Genomic DNA, 23,096 nt, shown 5'->3' with positions numbered 1-23,096 from the left:
AACAGGACAGCAGCAGAGGAGAGGCAGGGTAAGTACTGCAGCTCACTGACTGGCTGGTCTCATCCACCCCCAGGGGAAGGAAAGGGTGGGACCTGATAGGCAGAGAGGGAACTGTTTGGACCTCAGCGTGGTCCTTCAGAAGGCTGATACTTCACTGTTATTTTCAGCACAAAGGATAGGACGGTTAATATTAGAGGAATTAGTATTAGTCATAGATGTAGCAATAGGACGGTTAATATTAGAGATATTGGTGTCAGTGAGAGAAGACGTTTATTGATTCTGGTGAGTCTGTCAGGTCGGGTATCTGCGGACGGGGAATTGGAGCGGTGTGATCTGATCAATAAGGAGGTTTTAGTGTGGAAAAAGGAACAACCAGAGGTACAAGACAATAACACATCTGTCATTCCAGTTTGTTTGTCTTTATTGTTTAGGTTTTACCATCTTTATAGACTCTTAGTTAAACTACATGCTCGATGAACTGTATGCTTTTATCATCGCTGTCTGTCTGAAATGAAAACCAAAATACATTTTGGATTGTGTTCCTGCTGGTAAATGTTTTGCGTTAATGATTATAAAAACACATCTGTGTTACCTTTATGTCTTTTCTGTGTCACCTCTATGTATCTTCTGTGTCACCTCTATGTATCTACTTTCACCTCTATGTATCTTCTGAGTCACCCTTTATCTACCTCCTGTTTGTTGTCATCTTTTTAAGGAAATTTTATTTTCGCATCCTAAATGTTACACTATTCCATAAGTAGTGCCCTACCTTTGACCAGGGCTCTATGGGAATAGGTTGCCATTAGAGTCACATGCATTCTTGTGCTGGCTCCCGGGATATGCAGGGACTATTCTGATAGCTAGTATCTCATTATCAGTGATGAACTCTCTCTGTGTTTGTCTGTGCAATCTTTAACTATATAGGCTTAGCTAGCCATGCATGCAGAAACACACACACACACACACACACACACACGCAGAAACACAGACATGCACACATTTACAGGAGAAACATCTGGTGTACTCATATACGCATGTACTTATATGCTCATGTACTAATATACACATATACTCATACACATGTACTAATATTCTGATGTACTAATATACACATATACTCATACACGCATGCTCTCTGGCTAGAAACACACTGACAAGCATCTTGTTAGCTGCTAGGAGAGGATCACTTACAGGGAGGGAAAGAAGAAGGGAGGGAGGCTTGAAGGCTGTAATGTGTGAGACCTGAGACGTTGATTCTACTGCACTGTTCAAACATGATAGTTAAAGGAGTAGTATGATTCCAGTGATCCGGTGAGACGTGGTAGTTAAAGGAGTAGTTTGATTCCAGTGATCCGGTGAGACGTGGTAGTTAAAGGAGTAGTATGATTCCAGTGATCCGGTGAGACGTGGTAGTTAAAGGAGCAGTATGAATCCAGTGATCCGGTGAGACGTGGTAGTTAAAGGAGTAGTATGATTCCAGTGATCCGGTGAGACGTCGTAGTTAAAGGAGTAGTATGATTCCAGTGATCTGTTGAGACGTATTGCTGTCCAGGAAGTCAGGGTGAGTTCGTGAAACTCAGTTTGTACTTTCTCTATAACCTCTTTACCAGATCCAGATGGGACTATAATGGAGACATGCAGGCAGGCAGACAGACAGGCAGGCAGACAGACTTTTTGAATGTGTGAAGTGTTTCTCAGCAGTAGTATTATCAGCTCAGGCCTTGAAGAGCTCAGTATGCCAGGAATGCTAGTGCAACTCACTGGGAGACTAAAAAAACAGCCATATACACACACACTCACACACACACACCCACACACACACACACACACACACACACACACACACACACACACACACACACACACACACACACACACACACACACACACACACACACACACACACACACAAACACAAACACAAACACACACTTGGACGTTTGGCAAAGGAGTCTTACAGGATGGAGTATCAGGAGTCTCTTGCCTTAGGGTTTTTTTTTCACTGTCCTGTTTCGCATTGTCCTTACCAGATCACAGAGAGAAAAGTGATCCCAGAAACAGGACATTAGTGGTCCCAGAAACAGGAAAAGGAAAGAAATACTATACTATTTATTTATTTTCATACAATATGGGACATGCAACAAAAAATCACCTTCAGGCTCTCCACAGAAGCTAATTGTTTCTATGTCTTTCTTTTCCTGAATGTAGTCAGCCGCTGAAGTGTCCTCATTTAAGGAACACTTTTTTGGGATTTTCAAGTCAGTTGAGCACCTTATTCCCTATTTCATTCAAGTTTAAGAGTGTATGGGTTCCGGTTGAACCATTGCCTACAAATGTCCCCAGCACTGAAGAGCTCTGGAAAACTGTTTTAAAATTGGTCTTTTATTTTGAAGGACGCAGCCATGGCCCAGATGTATTGAACATCTATAAGCAGCATTGCTGAAAGAGGCTCAGGTCCGTTTATCATATAGGCCCACCACCCTAATACAGCAGTTTGTCAGCTATCTTAATCATTACTCAGGGTTTTTCATTAATCAGGGGTTACTTACAAATACTTACAAATACTCTTGGATCATAGAACCCCCTACATTTGACTGTAGGTTGGGTGTTATTTTCCTCTGTCATCTGTAAACATGGCAATGGTCTGCTTTGCCAATGAGATTCAATTTTATTTAATCATTCCAGGATTTAGGCTGGGTGGGTTTTTAGAAAGTTCGGCTGGGCTTTCTTGAGTCGCATGGCGCGGGCTGAAACTGTTCTTCATGTCAGCTTGTAGATATTTAGGCAATTTATACCCTGTATGCCCCTGCAACTTAGCATATGTGAGAAACAAGCCAGAAGGATCAACCTAATAATTTAGATTTCTCCAGGTGGGTGCTCCTCATTCTTTACAGGGCATTTTCCCCAAAAGATTGCAGATTCAACAAGATCTATTTTAACTTTGAAACTTTTTTCTTGGTTCTTGGTAGTTGAGACACAAGTCAAGACACCTGTGAACACAACTTTGTTCTTAACTTTCAACACGTTTTTTCTAAAATGGGAAATTATTGAAATCTAGAGTGCAGGCAGGAATATTTTTGTCCACCACTCAGCTAGCCTACAGAAACCTGCTTGGACTATTAATGACTGACTGGTTTTAAATGCCTGGTAATGTCATCACCAACTCAGGGCAAGAGGAACAGTCTGGCCCTGGGGAGTGTGTGTGTTTCATTATAAGCAAGACACACAGGGGCACATAACATCAGAGAAGGCCAAGGACCCCACACACACACACACACACACACACACACACACCAGACAGAAGACAACAGTGACCCATTGAGTCTGTCCATGATTCCTTGAAACTCAACAGGAACATGTGACACAGCCTGAGAAAGAAACAGAAAGACAGACAAAGAGAGACAGAGATGGGAGGATGAGAGAGGTAAAGAGAGAGAGAAACAGAGAGAGAAAGACTCCATTAGAGACGGGTTCCATTAAAGACGGGTTCCATTAGAGACTGGCTGTTGTAAACATTCAACATTTCAGCTGTTTAGGTCATAGTGTGATCTGGGTGTTGTTCTGTTTGATCTGGAAATCCTTATTTTAGAAAGACCCTTTTTGCAGGTAAATAACTAGAAGTATGAGATTTGATGTTTGTAATCCATACGTGCTGTTCATATTACTTCATAAGCATTGGAATGTATGCAATGATTTGTGGAGGGAGGGAGGGAGGGAGGGAGGGGAGATGAGGAGGTGAGATAAGGGGAGAGATGGAGGGAGGGAGGGAGAGAGAATGAGAAAGAAGAGAGAGGAGACGAAATGAGATAAATGAAGAAAGGGATGGAGGGGAGAGAGAAGGATTAGGGACACTGAATATTAAGGAATTGAGGAATATAATATAACGTAAGTTAATGGGCATCGTGGATATTGGATCTGATAATAAACTGGTGAATGAAAGTTTCACCTGGAGACGAGCTGGAGGCTGGTTATGTTTCATGCCATCCATGTTAGGCATCATGCCATCCTTGTTAAGCGCTATGCCAACCGCGTTATGCGTCATGCCAACCGCGTTACGCGTCATGCCAACCGCGTTACGCGTCATGCCAACCGCGTTATGCGTCATGCCAACCGCGTTACGCGTCATGCTAACCGTGTAAAGCATCAACAAGTGGTATACAGGGTGTTGTGATGCTGCTGGGGTGTTTGTTTTGTTGTGTTGGTTGTTGCTATTTGATTTCTTCCATGGGATCGAGCTGATCTGGCTAGCTTGAGGTCAGACAGGACTATAACAGTGTTGAGTGGGGCTCTTCAGTTTTCTCCTTCCTCTTTATTGACAGTGTTCACAACCCAAATGACACACAATTCCCTGGGTAGTGCACAACAGCCCCTCAGCCCCCCACATACAGGATACCACAGTAGTGAGGACGTAGCGGTGTCAGATACAGGATGTGTCCCTGAGAGAGAACAGCCAAAGACCCTTCTGTCTGAGATGTGAAAGTGAACCTTCATCTGTTAGCATGTTGGGTCTCTTGGATTTACTTAACAGCAGACCTATATACACACACAAAGACTTCTATATTCTATTCTTATCTCTCTCTCTCTCTCTCTCTCTCTCTTTTTACATGGGGCCCTGGCCACCAATAGCTGGTTGACTCCAGTTGACCCTGGGATTGGGGAAGGCTGTCCTTTTTGTATGATGGCTGAGACTGTCCAACATGTCTTCTCTGTATGTGCTGGGTTGATGCCGTTGATGTCACTGTTGGAATCGGTGTGTGTGAGGTTGGGGGAGTGTTTTTGTTTAGAGATGTTTGTGATGGGACCTCAGTATTCAAAGGAGCAAATGTGTGTTGTTGAATTTTTTGTTTGCCCAAGCTAAGTTGTCTGTTTGATTGACAAGGAGGAACCAGGTCAGGGGGTCAGGGGGTCAGGGGTTACGGACCCGGTGTTGTTATTTAGGGGGTTGGTCTCTGCGCGCCTTAGGGTCGAGTTTGAATTTTACAAACTTATAGACACTGTTGAACTATTTGAGGAGGTTTGGGGACTTGGGGGGGCTGTCTGTGTGGTTGGACAAGGGGGCTTTGAGGTCCAATTGTGATTGGGGTTCGATGTATGTATTTGTGGGAGGTGTAGCAGCACACCATGTGTTTTTATGGGGGTTGGGTGTGTGGGGATTTCTTAATGTAATGTAGTCTTATTAAAGAAGGAAAAAAATCTCTCTCTCTCTCTCACACACACTCACACAAAGTATCTGTTAACAGGGTTTGCCAGAGGCAGAACTTTGTTCAGGAAAACTCATAGACGCTGTTCTGGAATGTGCCAACATACACCGTGTGCTTAAGGTGTACGAGTCTTATAAACTCATAAATGGATGACAAAGGCATATAGTCACAATGATTGCACCAAATATTGTCAACGGGACTTTGAACATGGTTCAGACTGCTGACACCAGCAGAATCTCTCCCCCGTGTGGCAGACATGGGTCTCCACACTTCAGACAGCTGACGCCAGCGAAATGTCTCCCTCCTGTGGCAGACGTGGGTCTCTACACTGTGTACAGCCCTATTCCCTGCACCAATACTCACACCATCTCCCAGTGCAGCAGACAGAGAGGGAGAAAGGCAGACAGAATGAGAGAGGGAGACAGACAGAGAGAGGGAGACAGACAGAGAGAGGGAGACAGACAGAGAGAGGGAGACAGACAGAGAAGGGTTGAGAGGAAGAAACAGGGATAAAGAGACAGAGAGGAGTGTGGGGGGTGGGAGGGTTTAGGAGGGTGTCGTGGGTGTGGGGGGTGGGAGGGTTTAGGAGGGAGCTGTGGGTGTGGGAAAGAGCTGTTGGACAGGAGAAGAGAGCCGTCACTAGGCAAGACTCTTCTTAAATGTTCCTTCCTCAAAGACCCTCCAGATGACCACCCCCCAATCAATGTCCTTATAACCCCCAGTCAATGTCCTTATAACTCCCAGTCAATGTCCTTATAACTCCCAGTCAATGTCCTTATAACTCCCAGTCAATGTCCTTATAACTCCCAGTCAATGTCCTTATAACCCCCAGTCAATGTCCTTATAACTCCCAGTCAATGATTTACTTGGTCCCTGTTGAGTGACTAGACAGTCAAAAGGAAATCAGAACCCCCTCAGGTTGGGTATTCGTGGAACACTTATCCCCAACCCCACGATAGGCTGACTCGCTGTCTGAACCAATCACAGCCTCACGTATAGATCAGTCTACTGAGTAGACCAATCACAGTTTCACCTACAGACCTTAGTGGTCCAATTACAGCAAAGCTGGGCTAGATTCGCCCTTCATTATTGATGAAAGGATTAGATTGCATACAGGGTTCAGAGTTCACCATTACCTCTCCGCAGCAGACCCTGTCATTATGAATGCTGGTCCCATGCCAGCCGTCCCAGGGACTCGTGGGGATCTGATGTAGCAGGACACAGAATTACATATTTGTTATGTATTTGGTTCATTCTTCCTGTTTTATTCTTCCAAATTGCATCAATGGAGGTATTTCTCATTCTTATTCAAGACCAAATTCAGTGTAGAGCTTGTGTATTCTTCTTCTAATTATTGTCAGTCATTAGTAGCAGCATTACAACAAGTCTATTCGAGAAGGTTTAAAGGTACTTTGCAAATTACATTTTGGCATTTAGCACTGACTAGAGGATAATGCCTAGAGACCTAGGCCTAGGGACTAGAGGATAAGGCCTAGAGACCTAGGCCTAGGGACTAGAGGATAAGGCCATTCTGATTTTAAAATGGTATTGAATGCTGAGGTTGCATTGCAGAGACACTGAATAACATTGATCAGAAATCCCCCTTAGAGATCTGCTTGATTAAACCTCATATGAGATGTGTCCAAAATGGCACCCTATTAACTTTCTTATGCAGTTCTTTTGACCAGGAACCCACAGGTGCACCATGCACTACATGAGAGATGGGGTTCAGTGTGTCCAAAGTGCACAAAACAGGGCATAGTGTGCCAATTTGGACTAACTCACAAACCACACATTGCCCAGACGGTAGAAAAGTAATCTAACATCTTCCTGTCTGTCTTCCAGAAATCATCAAAGCCCTCAGAGGATGGTAGTTGTGAGCTGAAGAGAGACAGGCCGGAGAGAAAGAGCGTCAGTTTCCTGGACTCTGTCAGTGTAATCCCAACTAGCAATACCAACACCATGGAGGTAGGGGCCCATCCAGAAAGCTCCTACCCCAGCCAAGGGCTCAACTGCCTAGGCAACAAACACCAGACGCAGCAATTGGACATGGAGGGAGCCCAGGAGATAGCTTACCTGGATGAGGTGTTGGAGGCAAACTGCTGTGACCCAGGACCTGACAACACACCCGCTAACGGCAATGCCAGCCCTGAGGGACACCCTGGGGAGGTTGAAATCGTTGGGGCGTCTCCTTCTGTCCACGTCTCCAACACAGACACACAGTCCCTACAGACCGTCCAGGATGTCATAGTGGAGGGGAGGAAGCAGACCACATTCATAGACCAACACGAAGTCAGTAACACCAGAACCAACGGCCACTCTGGACCAATGAGAGGAGAGCATGAGCACTACAGCAAACCAGAAGGGGAGGGGATTACATCCCCAAACATGACACCGCTAAAAAAGGAGGCACGATTCGAGTTGCGGGCCTTCCAGGAGGAGAAAAAGCCGTCAAAGCTGTTTGACCCATGTGAGAAAGAGGTGCGTGTGAAGAAGGTTCGTCCTTCAGAGGAGGTAGCAGAGCTGGAGAGGGAGCGCCTGGAATTGATCCGGGGACAGGCCGTGAAGAAGAACCCAGGCATGGGCACGAAGTGGTGGAATCCTCCGCAGGAGAAGAGCCTGGAGGAGGAACTGGAGCCAGACAAACTGGAGTCACATAGGAAGTACGAGGAGAGGAAGCAGCAGCGCAGGTCAGAGTTCACCGGGGGGTTGCCTCAGACGTACTCCATGAGCTTCGACCCGAGCTTCGACCCGAGCTTCGACCCGGACTCCAACCATGACCCAGGAGAGCTCCAGAGTACCAAAGAGGACATTGTGGTGGAGCAAATTGACTTTGCAGCAGCCCGGAAGCAGTTCCTTCAGATCGAACACGACAGGAAGCAGGCGGACGAGAAGTCACAGGTTGCGGCACCCAGGAGGAGCGTGGCACCACAGCTGTACTCGGCCAAGCCCTTCTCTAGAGCGTCAGATGATGTCTCCCGTGTGGAGCGATCCTTCGGCTCCGTCACCGTGGGATACAGCGGTTACCTGGGTTCGCCACTAGAGGACAGCGACATGACCACCACCACTGTCAGGACAGAGAGGACGCACTGCCACCAAGGAGAGGCCCAGTCACCCACCAACAACCTGGGGCAGGGCGAGGCCATGGACAGTGGTCCCAAGGAGGCCTGGACAGAGGACAGGGACGGAGACTTCACCTGTGCCCGGGCAGTCATGACCTTCCTGAAAGACGAGGGTGACTCTGAGCAGCATTGTGCATCCTCCCTCCACAGCCCCAGTGCCTCCCTTTCCTCCTGCCACCCCGAGGAGTGCGACTCTGGGCTCGACGAGCTGTCCCTGCGCTCCCAGGACACCACCATCCTGGAGACCCTGTCCAACGACTTCAGCATGGACAATGTCTCGGACAGCGGGGCCTCCAACGAGACCATGTCAGCCTACTTGGGGGACTCGTTGCCATGCACCCCCCAGGCCACCACACCCCTGAACAGCAAGACAGAGGGCGGGACTCCCATTTCCCATGACGGACAGGGCCAGGGTGTGTCGGAGGAGGAGCTGGAGTACCATGCTGGTATCCTGGTGCAGAGCGCTATCCAGCAGGCCCTGAGGAACCAGTCCAGGCACGGAGAGGGGTGGCAGGAGAGCCCCCGTTTGGGCACGGAGTCCTCTCCCCTCCCCCCCACTGAGAGGCATCTAGACTTAGATGTCCTTCCACCTTCTTCTGGGAAGCTCTCATCTCCACCCCCAGAACATCTGTCACCTACTCCCCTAGACCTTCACCCTCCACCACTTCTAGACCTCCACCCACCTCCATCTCCCCAGCTGCACTCTCCTCCATCCCCCAAGCCACAAGCTTCTTCATCCCCCGAGCAACACTCACCGCCAGACTCACTGCAGCAGTCTCCAACACCCGGTCAATCCCTTCAATCAACTCCACCCCAGTACCAGCCAACTCCGCCCCCATCTCCCCGGCAACAGTCCCCCACAGCCCAGGCAGAGAGGCCTCCCCAGAGGCCATCCGCAGGAGGTCCCAAGATCATCGTCCAGTCCGCCCTGAGTCGTTCCCTGGCCCTAAATCCAGATCCCGTCCCAGTCCGCACCCCTGTCTACGTCCCCCCCCGGCCCGCTGAGCCCCCTCTGCCGTCCCCCACCGCCGGTGACAAAGACCAGTTCAGCTACTTCTCCAAGTACTCCGAGGCTGCCGAGCTCCGCAGCACGGCGACGAGCCCCAGGGCCCAGGAGTCGGAGCAGAGTGCCGGGCCTTTCAAGCTGCGCTCCCGCAAGCAAAGGACGCTGTCCATGATCGAGGAGGAGATCCGAGCAGCACAGCAGAGGGAGGAGGAGCTGAAGAAGCAGAGACAGAGCCTGGGAGCAGTGCGGTCAGCGCTGGGCCCCAGAACCAATCAGACCGGGAGGCCCATGACGATGACCATCTCCCCAGGGGACAAGCAAAAAACCAACAGTCTGCCTGCTAGACTCAGCCTCTCAGGGCACCTGCCACCCACCAAGCTAACCCTCACCAGCAAGACGGCTCCAGGTGAGACAATCTCACGCAGTGGATGGAGACTTGACTTTGAAATGGCATCCTGAACCCTTTCTAACTGCCTTTTACTTGGTGCTGTAAGAAGTCCCCTTATTTATTACTGGGATATTGCTAGGCAGCCTTAGAATTAAGAACTAGAGGCTCTGTCAGTTACATCTGAAGGGTTTTATTTATAAGCAGTAGATCTAGAATATCAGAGGCAGATCAAGGCAGCCCATCATCAAGGAGCATCCTTTCACAGCATTCCTGTTGGAGTTTTGAAATGCAACTCAACAGTATTTTTCCCATCAGAAGGCTTTTAAAACTGAGGAACATATACACATAGAGCATTTCAGCCATTATTCCCCACATAAAATCATCCAGGCAGTTATCGTTTCAGTCCAAGGAAAATTTTGGAACTTCTTTAGCTGGCTTAGTCACTTGCATGAGTCATACTTGTGGTGGATGGACTCACTATGGAACGCACAGCAATGTACTTCAAAACTCAGCTGCCATCTAAGCTGTTTCTAGGCTACTCACATCAATATGATGTCAGTATCAAAACACAGGGCAGCGGCGAGTTCATTCAAACTGGGCGTACTTCTTGTTTTGAAATTCTTTGGGACAACTAACATTAAAGTAAAGTTTGAGTTACTCACTTGATGCTTGTCATATTGGAAAAGGCCAAAACTTTTGGTATTGACATGCATTCATACACACAAAGATGAGATTGCTGTAGAGTCCATTCACAAGTAGTGGGACACAGGCATACAACTAAGCCAGTCAATGGAGCCCAGGAACAGAACTTCAGTAATAGTTACCTTCACTAGGCCAAGATTACAAACAGGAGCTGTTGGAGTTGCTGGTTTTTCTTATGAAACAGAGAGAGCAATAGAGAGCTTCTAATGCCCCCTTGTGGATTTAGAGAGTACTGCATGCTGCATTCACTTGAAACAGTGTCTTCCAGATTATCCACATGAGCCCTGGTAAAAAGTAGTGCAGCACAAAGGGAATTGTATGTTATTTGTGGACGTATACCCTCTATCAATTGAAGACAAGGTGGTTCTGACGTGTTGTAAAATGCTGCTTCCTCCTGTCTTGTCTCTAAACTCGGCAGGAAAGATAGAGAAGGTTCGTCCCGTTCCTCCTGTGTCCCCCAGCTCCTCTGAGGGTCCCCTGCCCTCCCCCCTCTCAGATATGGGCAGTGACGACTCAGGAGGCAGTGGGCGTCCCAAAAACTTCATGCAGACCCTGATGGAAGACTACGAGACGCACAAAGTGAAGCGCCGGGAGAAAGTAGAGGACAACAGCGTAGGTGTCACGTGTCCCGTTGTTCCCATGGTTACCAGCCAGGCCGTGAATGGCCGTGTTACTGTCCACAGATTGAGTTCAGTTTCTGCAGGATGTAGCTTGTACAGAGTACACGACTGTCCTGTGGTTGCCAACGGTTTCAGTCATTCCAGAACCCTTTGTCCCAAATACATGACAGCGTAATGGTCCTTAGGGCGCTGGTCTAATGAAGGGCACTAGGTAGGGAATAGGCTGCCATTTGTGATGGAAACATTCAATCCCCCCTCCACCCCAGGCCAAGTCACTACCCGGTTAAAGAATGTCAATTGAGAATAAAAGCAAAAGGGAGCACTCATGTCTAGCGACTCCTTGTGGTGGCTTTAGGAACTGTGAGCCCAATGGAGGGTGAAGGTCAAAGTGAGATCCTTCAGGCGTGTCAGGGTCATATTTTATGCTCCCTGTTTGAGCAAGCAGCGTGATAAGACCAGAACAGCATTGAAATGTGCTTCGGAAGAGACTTCCCAACATTGACTGTCACAGGTCTGCTGGGAGTCGCTACAGTGGCAGACTTAATAATCACAAATTGGATATCACAACATTTGGGTGTAAAACAAAAAACTAAAATTGAATGAGGGAAAGGGCATTAACAAAATGTTTATGATATTGACAGGGTTAGGTTGGTTACTTTTTAAATGTAATCTGTTACAGCTATAAGTTACCTGTCCACCTTTGTAATCAGTAACGTAACTTTTTGATTACTCAAACTCAGTAATGTAATCTGTAATTATATTACTTCCATAATAAGAGGCATTGGAAAACATAGGAATAACGTATAACCAACTGAACACCTTGTGCGGGATCAATCAATGTTAGAGTTTACGTAGCTGGCCTTTTACTTTATGGGTTGTGTAGGCCAGTGTTTTTCAACCTTACTCCTGGTGGCACACCGCCCTGCATTTTTTAGATCTCTCTCAGCCCTCCCATACCTGATGTAGCTCATCAAGGACTTGATAATGAGCTGATCATTTGAATTAGGTGTGATATAGCAGGGAGAGATCTAAATGCAGGGCAGTGTGCCTCCAGGACCAGGGTTGAAAAACACTGGTGTAGGCTACTGCGCCTTTGGAAATGGGTTTCTAAACCATTGCTTTCTACTTCAATATGATTGGGCTACATCTCTGCATTACACGCTAAAGGTCTGTCAGATATTCAGTCGTTCCAATTAATCCAGTAAACCTCGATCTTCCAGAATCTGACTTTTTATCTGAACAGAACCCAAAATCTAATGATGCTTAAGACTGTTCCGTTATTTGTATTTTATTCATGTTTTTAATTGCTTCCAAACATTGTTGGAAAATAAATGGCAATTACTCGAAAAGGGTATTATTGTTGTTGTATATAAAAATGTGTAGCTTTTCGCGCATAAACTAAATCTGCAGTAGTCTGAGGATTTGCTCCACAACTAACATTGTTAAAATTTTGCAGTAACCCCCAGCACGCGAATGCACGTTTGCAATCGTGAACACCCGCATAGAAATAAGATTTACCTGCCCGAATGTAACCTGCGATTATTATGGCCATCAGTGATGGATTTTCAAAATGCAAATGAAATAAATAAATTATGGTTATAAACCTGCACTCTTAGCTTAAAGTAAATGACGTCAGCAGCCAATGATAATCAATGAACACAATTTTCATAGATGCAAAGCAAGCAGAATCACATGGCCTACCTGTATGGAGGGAGTTCATGTGGCCACGTCAAATGCAAATAATCATCCTTTGGCAGAGTGCTTCCCAACACACCTTTTCTCCTCAAATTTCGTGGTAAATTCCATATAATGTTTTATATTGAATGCCGCGCCACATTACAGCTATCTAACAAATAGTTGCCTAATCTGAAATATTCCTGTAAAAGTTGTTCGGTGCATTCGACAAATAAAACTTGAAAAATATATAACGCCAGGTAAGCCTATTGCCTATCATTGTTCTGAGATTTATGCGTCGAGTAGATAACTAAATAAAATGTTATATGAGCCGGCTAATATTACCGAAGATATATTCTGTTTTTACTAGCCATCCAACCAACCAACCTAAACTTCCTCCGTCACTGAACTGGTTATGGGCGTCCACCTTTGCGCGCATGATGATCACACACACAACTGAGGCGCGCAATTCATATTTTGTTTCAAATAACGATGTTTTTATAACATTAAATAATAAACTCAAACATACGTGTCATAATTATTTCGCGCACCAATTATTTTTCAATTGAAGTAATCCAAAAGTAATCATACATTTTTTCAAAAGTATCTTTAATCCGGTTACAATATTGTTGTTGGTAACGTAACGGTTTTACTTTTAATCCGTTACTCCCCAACTCTGGACATAGATAATACCTAATATACATTAAATAAAAAGAAAGCCAGTTGACAAGCTTCACATCAGTCCTCTGAATGACAACTGCTAGTGGTAAGGACTCCCTGAGTTTCATATCAACTGAATCAACCCTTGAGAAACACTTACTACTGTAACCGTCATTAAACAATACATATTTAGAAATAGCAGGTGTTCCAAATGCCGCCCTATTGCCCAATGTAGAGCCCTAACATAGTGCGCTATATAGGGAATAGTTCCATTTGGGAGTTATAAGAGGGTTATCAGAGGGCACAGAAAGTTTCACATCCCCTGCCACATCATCAGTGCTGTTGATCTGTCCCCATGATGTCACATGATGGGTTCATCCCAAATTGCACCCTACTGTCTCTGTAGTGCACCCTACTGGCCCACCAAAACACGGTGCACCATGGAGGGAATAGGGTGCAGTTTGGGATGAGGCCTGTAACGTTTTATGCATTGACATTTTCTCTAATGATTTCCTTCTATCTCCTCTCTGTCTGTCTGTTCATCTGTCTGTCTCTGTCTCTCTGTCTGTCTGTTCATCTGTCTGTCTCTGTCTCTCTGTCTGTCTGTTCATCTGTCTGTCTCTGTCTCTCTGTCTGTCTGTTCATCTGTCTGTCTCTGTCTCTCTGTCTGTCTGTTCATCTGTCTGTCTCTGTCTCTCTGTCTGTCTGTTCATCTGTCTGTCTCTGTCTCTCTGTCTGTTTGTTCATCTGTCTGTCTCTGTCTCTCTGTCTGTTTGTTCATCTGTTTGTCTCTATGTCTATCTGTTCATTTGTCTGTCTGTCTCCTCTGTCTCCCTGTCTGTCCATGTGGGTCTCTCTGTCTCCTCTGTCTGTCTGTTCATCTGTCTGTCTGTCTCCTCCATCTCCTCTGTTTGTCTGTTCATCTGTCTGTCTGTCTGACTCCCTGTCTGTCTCTCTGTCTGTCAGTATGCCCGTTTGTTGCTCTCTAGCGAGGTTACTACAGAGGTACCTATCTGCCTGTTTGTCTGACTATCTGCCCTTACTGTCTGCCTGTCTGTCTAAATGCTCTGCTTACAGGCTAGGCTGTTTGCTTTACTGTCTGTGTACCTGTCTACACTCTGTCCGTGTTTGTCTGCTCTGCTGTCTGTGTGTGGGTGTGTGTGTGGGTGTGTACTAGATAGCTCCATATTCCCTTTTCAGTGTGTCAATTGCACCCTGTGTTGGTGGACTTGCATGTTGTGTTGTCAATCAGGCTTCACGTGAACTTCTGGAAACATAGAATTGCTAGAACGGTTCTGTATGTAATTGAATGGAGGTAACTGTTCTAGGGATTCTATTTCTATGACTCCAGGAGATGGAGATATCTGCATGTGTTATGTGCCTTGTCTTTTGGTTTCAGTTTTTGCGTCCCTAATACCCCATGTTGTGCACTTAATAGTTTATAGGGTGTGATCTGGCATCACAGGAGTCTTATGTGTCTGTGGGTTTGTTCACTCAGACAGTTTGTTCCCAGTTGACAGTTCCTGACCCCTGACCTTAACTAATACCTTTGACCTACCACAATACAGCATTCTCCCTTAATTAACCTGTATTCTCCTCCTCTGTCTGAACGGGTCAAAGGTGAGGGCCAGGCTAAATGTCTTGACAGCGTTGGTATCAGAACACTGTTGTTGTCGCATGCCAGTCTGCTGTGCCAGTCCGCCGTGCCAGTCTGCCGTGCCAGTCAGTAATGGGGGAGGTGTGATTTGTTTTTCCATAGTCGCCACACCTCGGAAATTATGGCAGCAACTATCTAACTAAGCAGACTCTGCTGCAGTAAAAAGGACTGGGATAAGCCCATTACATCTGTAGTCACCCCCATGTGTAGCAGGGTGTTCTCCTGGAGCTCCCTGACAACTGATTTTGCCTTCTGTTGTCTTGGTCACCAGGTGCTGGAGGCGACTCGAGTCACACGTAGGAAAAGCAACATGGCCCTGAGGTGGGAGGCAGGGATTTACGCTAACGAGGATGGACAGGAGGAAGAGGAGGAAGAGGAGGAGGAAGAGGAGTAGATTTCACTCCCAATTCTGTGACTGTCACAATTAGAGGGCTAGATGGAGGGATGGAGGAGATGGAGGGATGGAGGACACAGCAAGCCAACCACAAGTATTTATTTTACTAAGTATTCTAATCACATGATCTGCTGGATGCACCAGCCCGGAGGAAGACTCAGCCAGCCCTATCCACACAATAAACAGAGAGACTCATGGGATACAGCTGGTTGCCGAGCAACACACAAGGAGCCATGAAGACAGCATGGTGGGGTCAAAGATCATGTGTTAAGTTCCACTTTGGGATTTTTTTGAAGTTTTTTGATAAACAAACGCATTTGATCGGTTTAACATTAAGAATAATGACGATATTAACAATGATAATCTTGTATTGAAGTGGTTCACAAGGAGACATTAGCCTGCCAGTGATCTTGTTTTATCTGTGATGTGAAGAAGAATGTAGGAATGACTAGAGTCACTGGAAAGTAGGCTGTGTTTGTAATGACACACTATTCCCTATCTTGTGCAGTGAGGCCTTGTCAAAACAAGCACACCACAGTTTGTAGGGAACAGTCCAGTGTTTAGCTGTTCTCCAGATTACATCCCACAGACAACTAGTGTTATCATGTTATTGGAGGCATGGCTATGCAGCTCTATGGCCAGCAGTTCTCTGCTAGCTAATGGCTGTTCTCTGTAAGCGGCTATAAAGCCCTTTCGTTCATAACATTTTAAGATGTAGCCTGTTCTGTTCATGTAGGTGATAAGCTATGGCGCATATCTGAGTTTCTCCAGACTGAAGAGCATGTTTGGATTGGGAGCATAGTTGTCTGAGGAATGAAAAGATATAATATAGTAGTTCTAACGAATATACAAATACTACACGTGTGTTTTACGTCATGGATGGTATTATAAGAGAGTGGAGAAAATGTTATTGCTATTATTAAGTTAAACAAATGTAGTAAGAACATTGATGAGATGAACAGAATGTCTTCGTTGATAAAGTCAATAGAAAAGTATCTGGTCCAGTACAAGCTACAACAGAGGCAGTCTCCATCATGGGAGCATTTGAGCCTTTCTACTGGATCCTTATAACCACTACGAGGGACACCTGTTCAGTCAACAAGGTCACCAACTCCTCTTGGAAACGGCCAACGAGACATCATGGGCTTCTGGTGCCATGTGGCATCAGTGTTCAGTTATAACGTTCAACACTACCTGGCTTTTCATAGTGTTGGGCAGAAAGGCGATCAGCAGATAAGTTTAATACGTAACCCAATGTGAACTGTATTCAACAGAATATATTCCCTTTTACGCTCATAGCTGTGCCTGATCCGGGACCTGTTCTCCACAGAGATGAGGGCAGTGAGGGCGCCAACTGACCGTCCTTAAGGAGGATTGTGGTCACTCCAAAATGTTTGACCATCACCAAGTGTGGTTGCTCCAACCCCAGACACATGTGTTGTGTTAGGAAATGTGTTGCTGGACGTCTCTTCTAATACTGTAAAAGGTTTCAAAACAGGCTGTGTTTTTTAAGTATTTATGTCAGATATTTCTCTTGCTGTGGAATCCACAGATCATTTATTTTGTACCTACAGTGCATACTCAATGTTTAAACAGCGCTTCTCTGATGTAAGCAGTTTGTAACATAATGCAATAGGATGGATGTGTGTGAAGGACCTGTCTAGATAAATGTTTTGATGTTTGCTACATGGCATTCAGGGAAATACTGCAATAATGTCTCTGCAGATAGTTTCATTTTTGACCGCTGTAGCCGAGGGAAAAACTGTTCTTTGATGATACCATTCTGACTGAGTGTCTTGAAGTCAAGGACCGAAAACCTTCAAAACACCACCGTCAGTTGAAAGCAATAGTTTGCATGAAAATGTTAACGTTTCAATCCTGTTGTCATGTCCTGAATAGGGCATGTTTTTCATCATTACCAGTCAAAGTATTGTGGAAACATCAAGGCAAGTACTCTCCTCTTTGTCCAATTCCTGTTAAGACAGAACAGGAAATATAATTTCTCTCTTCTCTACGGAATGCAATCAGCAAGAACAACTGATGGTTGATCTGATGCTTAACCCACTGAGATAAAACACCAGACCTGTATCACTCTGTTGACAAACATCACTACTACACCAAAGCAGCACTTACTTGTTCTCTGTGGGTGGATGTTGTTCTTCGTAAACAGGACCTGTCCGAAACTACTTGGCCACAAAACAGGATCTTAGAAATACATATAGAAGCAGGCTGTGTGCTGTGCCCTCGCAAAAGAAAATATATTTCTGCTCAGAGTTTGGTTGCCGCCATGTAAAAAACACATCTCAAATGGTATCTATCACCTATATGACGCGCCTGTCATATGGACGTTCCGGTCACCAGGCTCTGGTAGAAGATGCATTGTATAAGGAATAGGGTACCATTTGGGAGTCCACATTCAACGAACTTATTAAGGGTTTATAGCGTTCCAAGACTTGTTTTTATATGATGCATGTAATGTTTCATTTAGTATTTAATGGACTACAGTGTCCTAATAAGAGTTGAAAAATATTTCATTTTGTTTCTGCTTTAGCCACACACAAGATGTGTGTTTCTCTGATTATACTAATTCTCAGTCCCAAATGGCACCCTTTTCCCAACATGGTGTATAGTGCCCAACGGGCAAATCAAATTTAGGGTGCCATTTGGGCCATGCCCTGCGTGTGTGAGGTGACCAGTGTTGCCTTGGTGACGCTAGTGGGGGGGGGTAAGAAAGGGAGAGCAGTAGAATGAGATGGAGAAGATGGCAAGGAAAAGGAAGGGAGACGGAGTGGAGTTGGGATTCCCAGGACTGAATTTCATGGGTGAAGTTGAGATATTCTGTTCACTCAGACCATCAGAACTGAGCCGTTAACTTTCTAAGATTGTCCACAACGTTGAACAGATATTGATCTGTGACCTAGGAAGTTGAACAGAAATGTATCTATAACCTAGGGAGTTGAAAAGAGATGAATCTGTGACCTAGGGAGTTGAAAAGAGATTCATCTGTGACCTAGGGAGTTGAAAAGAGATTAATCTGTGACCTAGGGAGTTGAAAAGAGATTAATCTGTGACCTAGGAAGTTGAAAAGAGATTAATCTGTGACCTAGGAAGTTGAACAGAAATGTATCTATAACCTAGGGAGTTGAAAAGAGATGAATCTGTGACCTAGGGAGTTGAAAAGAGATTCATCTGTGACCTAGGGAGTTGAAAAGAGATTCATCTGTGACCTAGGGAGTTGAAAAGAGATTAATCTGTGACCTAGGAAGTTGAACAGAAAATAAAACTGATAGGTAGTTGATGAGAGCTGAAGATAGGCAGAAGTTAGGTGTTACTGAAAGATATTGTGGATAAGTTGAAATTATAAACAGAAAGACAATGAGGTTTTCATCTGAAAATAATTTTAACTTGCAAAAGGAGAAGTTTTTTTCTCTCGCTTGGTTACATTGATGTATGTGGGAGACACTTTTTTAATAATGAGACTTTTTATTTGTGCAGTGGAACAAACACTAAAGGAAAATAGTTTTACAGAGGCCTATATTTTAATGCTATGTACACAAATGTAATCAAGCTATATATTATTGTTTGTGTGTGTGCATTTGTGAGCGGTTTTGTTGTGTGTGTGTGTGTGTGTATGGTCTTTTAGGATATTGAATCTACAACTGAAAAATATGCAAATTGAAGGTTAGTGTTACAAGACAAGGCTTCATAGCACACTGACGTTTTATTAGCATAAGGCTAAACTGACACTTCAATTACTATAATTGCCATATATCTTTACAATGTACAGGTGTCTTTTTATAGGAGAATGCTTCCAGGGAATATGATACAAAAAGAGCACAACTCCTAGATTTGAAGGAAGACTTTTTAAGAAAGAGATGAAATTGATCATATAGGAAGTAGCTAGTTGTTTCTCCAATAGTTACCTGGTTAAGCATACTGTATAACCAGTCAGGTGTAGTGCAGGTTGCCATGTGTAAATATTATGAAACCATTTCGCAGCACAAATTACCAAGTAAGAGCACAGTAAAAATGTTGACACACTATGAAGGAAGATGATGACAGAAGAAGCGGGGCATCTTCAGATTTCATCAGAGCTACTGTAACGTCAAAACCACAGGCAGTAGCCCTGCGCCTGAAACTGAGCCTCTGTCTCAAAAGGCACATTCTTCCAATCTTAGTGCACTCGTTTTGACCAGGCTCGGCTCAAAAGCAGTGTACTATATAGGGAATATGGTGCCATCTGGGACAAACAGACAGTTTATATTGTGAACTCAGGAAGAGATCTGAATGGAGCTACGCTATTTTGACTATCAGAAATATATCATGGTCGAGTTCTGATTTGCTGTGGAGCCACACTATTTTGACAATCAGAAATATAGCATGGTGGAGTTCTGACTGATTTGCTGTGTTTTTTTTTGCTGTGCAGAAACAATTGCAATTCAGTGCTGAAGCAGACAACATTCACTAGTGAATACTCTGCGATACTTAATGATACTCCATGCTACTTCATGAGACTCTACAATACTTCCCGACAGTTCTGCCAAGGGATTTGAACACAGAGTGAGACAGGTTTCTGATTGTAGGCCTCTGACATTACTGAACACTTGTGGAATTTTAATTAACATGCACACGAGAAAGAATTATCAGTTGATTGTGTTCATTTTGAATTTGTGGTGTTTTTATTTTTTATTGCATTACTTATCATTGTAACCGCAGAGGCTTTGCTTTGCTATCTTACATGTAGTGTCCTTCAAAGCGCCAGTAGATTCTGGGTGAAGGGGGGTGGTGATGTTGCCCTATGGCTTGCAAGGAGCATCAGCGGTGTCATAAAGTGGTCACAAACATATCTGAAGGTCTGCTTATATGTGTTAACCCGATTATATGGGCATATTCTGCAAATATTGGTTTATATAGTACTTGTAAGGCTCACAATATTCATATATAATTATTTTCTCATTAAAAATAAATTGTTTAATTTTGTGATGATTGGTTGATTAATCTGTTAAGCAGCTGAGTAATCGGGTTTGCCCTTGCAATTTTACTGGCCTTTCGTTTACCAATTTAAATGTACTAACTGTTTATCCATGCAAACATGTTCCTATTTCCTTGTGGGAACCACAAAAATTATTTCCTATTTTCCCCTTAATCTAATCCTAACCTAACCGGAACCTCAATAGCCTAACTTTTATAACTAAACTTAACCTAACCCTAAAACAAACCCTAAAAATTTAGAACCAATCTCCTAATCCAGAGAAATACAATTTCCTTGCTGGGTCAGGCCGAAAAACCTTGTGGTGACCAAATGGTCAGGTTTTACTATCATTGTGGGGTCTTCTCGCCCCTACATGTATAGTAAAACCACAAACACACACACCTTATGTGTTGTGTTAAAGTATGGACTGCAAGTCGGAAAGGCTGTGGTTAAAATAACTAATCTTTGTGAGTTCCACGGTCGATCAAACGTAATTAACCAATCAAAATATCCCCTTTACCCAACATTCAGAAAATATAAAGTGGCATGAGGAGAAACAAGATTGAAAAAAATACTAACAGAAAAGAGAGAATAATTGACACTAGAGGAAAAAGATAAAGAAAGTAATACATGACTCCGGAACAGAGCCGGCGGTCGCCTAGGGCCCCACCTTTCAAGGGGGGCCCCCAATCTTATGACGTTCATAATAAATATTTTATTAATAATGTTACTAAAAGCTCGGGTGAGCACTTTTAGAAGAATCATTGCGTGGACCTTACTAAACATGATACAGTTCACAAAGACGGTAGCTACAAAAATACCCAGACCCACTACATACATTAAAAGGATAGCTCTGTAGGCTATACATGACAAATTTCAGAAAAATATGATAAATACATAAGAATAGAATGATAAAATACAAAAACATGAGAAATATACACAGTAGCGCGTCACACACTAATTTGCATAATGCCGCCTGTGATATAGTGGTAGACCTTGAGTACCGTAATTATCACAGTATTCACACACATGGACTCCACCACACTTTTTAGAAACAAGAGACCTTTTTTTTGTGGCGCTCTAAACTTTAGTAATGCTTAGTTGCTTAGGCCTATATATTTGGCATTTTGCATGACAAAAATGTGCTGACAAAAATAAAATACCAAATATTATAATCTCTATGGTAATATCGACTTCACATATTTGGATTGCATCTTGTCTGTCATAACATCACAAAGTCTCGTCAGAGTCAAAGTCATGTCAGCAACTCAGCTATGCTTTTTAGTTAATTGAATTGAAATCAGAATTTTAATAGAAATGGCATCCCAACGCCATCTGTCTGGAGCTGAGAAGAGGAAGAGGAAAATGTTTGAGGAAGAAAGACAAGCTCAAAGTAAAGGTATGTTCTTCTGACTTCTATAAATAATGCGTTATTTTTTGCTGTATTAGTTTTAATAAAAATAAATGTAACAATACAATGATCGCGTGTTCCTTAACTTCCAGAGTCTGACACTAAGCGAATTGGGAGCACAATGTGAGACACTTAGTAAAACTCTTTCGCCAAAACAAAGATGCAGACATCAGTGGAAGGGAACTTGCTCTTGAGTTGACAAACTTTCCACAACTGCCGTCAAGCAAAATGACCCTGCTTAGCCTCCTGTCATTTATTCACACTCAGCATTTGCCCGAAATGTACCCCAATCTCTGGACAGCTCTTCGGATTGCATTGACCTTACCTGTTACTGTAGCCAGTGCAGAAAGAAGCTTTTCAAAGCTCAAACTAATCAAAACATACCTGAGATCCACAATTGCCCAGGAGCGCTTATCAGGACTTGCTATTTTGAGTATTACCCACGAAACATGTGAGACTGTGTCATATGATTAGGTGATTGACGACTTTGCAGCAAAGAAGTCACGCAGAGTAAGAATCTAAATCTGTATCCTTATATTTTATTATAGAATGCATTTATTTTTTATTTGATTTGGTTTTATGTACAATTTATTTATTTTATTTGTTTTTCATGTAAATATGTTTGGTTTAATTTTTCAAGCTCACTTGCACTCTTGTTTGTTTAAATGTAAATACACTTAAATATTGAGCAATTTATAGCAATCTATAGCCTAATTCGCTACCGGTCAAAAGTTTTAGATCTGTAAGATTTTTAATGTTTTTAAAAGAAGTCTCTTCTGCTCACCAAGGCTGAATTTGATTAAAAAACAATTAAAAAATCAGTAATATTGTGACAATATTATGATAATTTAAAAATACTTTTCTATTTTAATCTATTTTAAAATTACATTTATTTTGAAAAAAAATGTAATCACCATATTAGAATGATTTCCGAAGAATCATGTGACACTGAAGACTGGAGTAATGATGCAGAAAATTCATCCGAGGAAGAAATTATCAATCAAATCAATCAAATGTATTTATAAAGCCCTTTTTACAACAGCAGTTGTCACAAAGTGCTTTACAGAGACACCCGGCCTTAAACCCCAAGGAGCAAACAACAGTAGTGTTGAATTTCAGTGGCTAGGAAAAACTCCCTAAGAAGGTCGAATTTTAGGAAGAAACCTAGAGAGGACCCAGACTCAGAGGGGTGACCAGTCCTCTTCTGTCTGTGCCGGGTGAGAAATTAAGAGTCCAATTGGAATAATAAATAAATGTCTCTGGGCTAAATCCAGAGTCTATTTGATTTT

The 23,096-nt window shown here is 43.8% G+C and overlaps 1 protein-coding gene across 5 annotated transcripts in view; it reads left to right on the top strand.

Annotated features, from left to right (window-relative positions):
- Positions 1-20,407, top strand: part of LOC105020485 (paralemmin-2) — an 84,741-nt gene extending 64,334 nt beyond the window's left edge. For 4 of the 5 annotated variants that reach the window (XM_029117069.2, XM_029117071.2, XM_029117072.2 and 1 more), the window contains 4 exons: positions 7,047-9,735; positions 10,838-11,031; positions 14,340-14,378; positions 15,302-20,407. In XM_029117069.2, the coding sequence (XP_028972902.2) occupies positions 7,047-9,735; positions 10,838-11,031; positions 14,340-14,378; positions 15,302-15,424 (3,045 nt within the window). In that variant the 3' untranslated portion in view covers positions 15,425-20,407. The remainder of the gene's footprint in view (positions 1-7,046; positions 9,736-10,837; positions 11,032-14,339; positions 14,379-15,301) is intronic. The other variant, XM_029117070.2, reaches the window with a different exon arrangement.
- The last annotated feature ends 2,689 nt before the right edge of the window (positions 20,408-23,096 follow it).

The sequence above is a fragment of the Esox lucius genome, chromosome 23 (genome assembly GCF_011004845.1).
Source record: "Esox lucius isolate fEsoLuc1 chromosome 23, fEsoLuc1.pri, whole genome shotgun sequence".
In the NCBI taxonomy this organism is placed as follows: Eukaryota; Metazoa; Chordata; class Actinopteri; order Esociformes; family Esocidae; genus Esox; species Esox lucius.
This window is presented reverse-complemented; position numbering and strand designations above follow the sequence as displayed.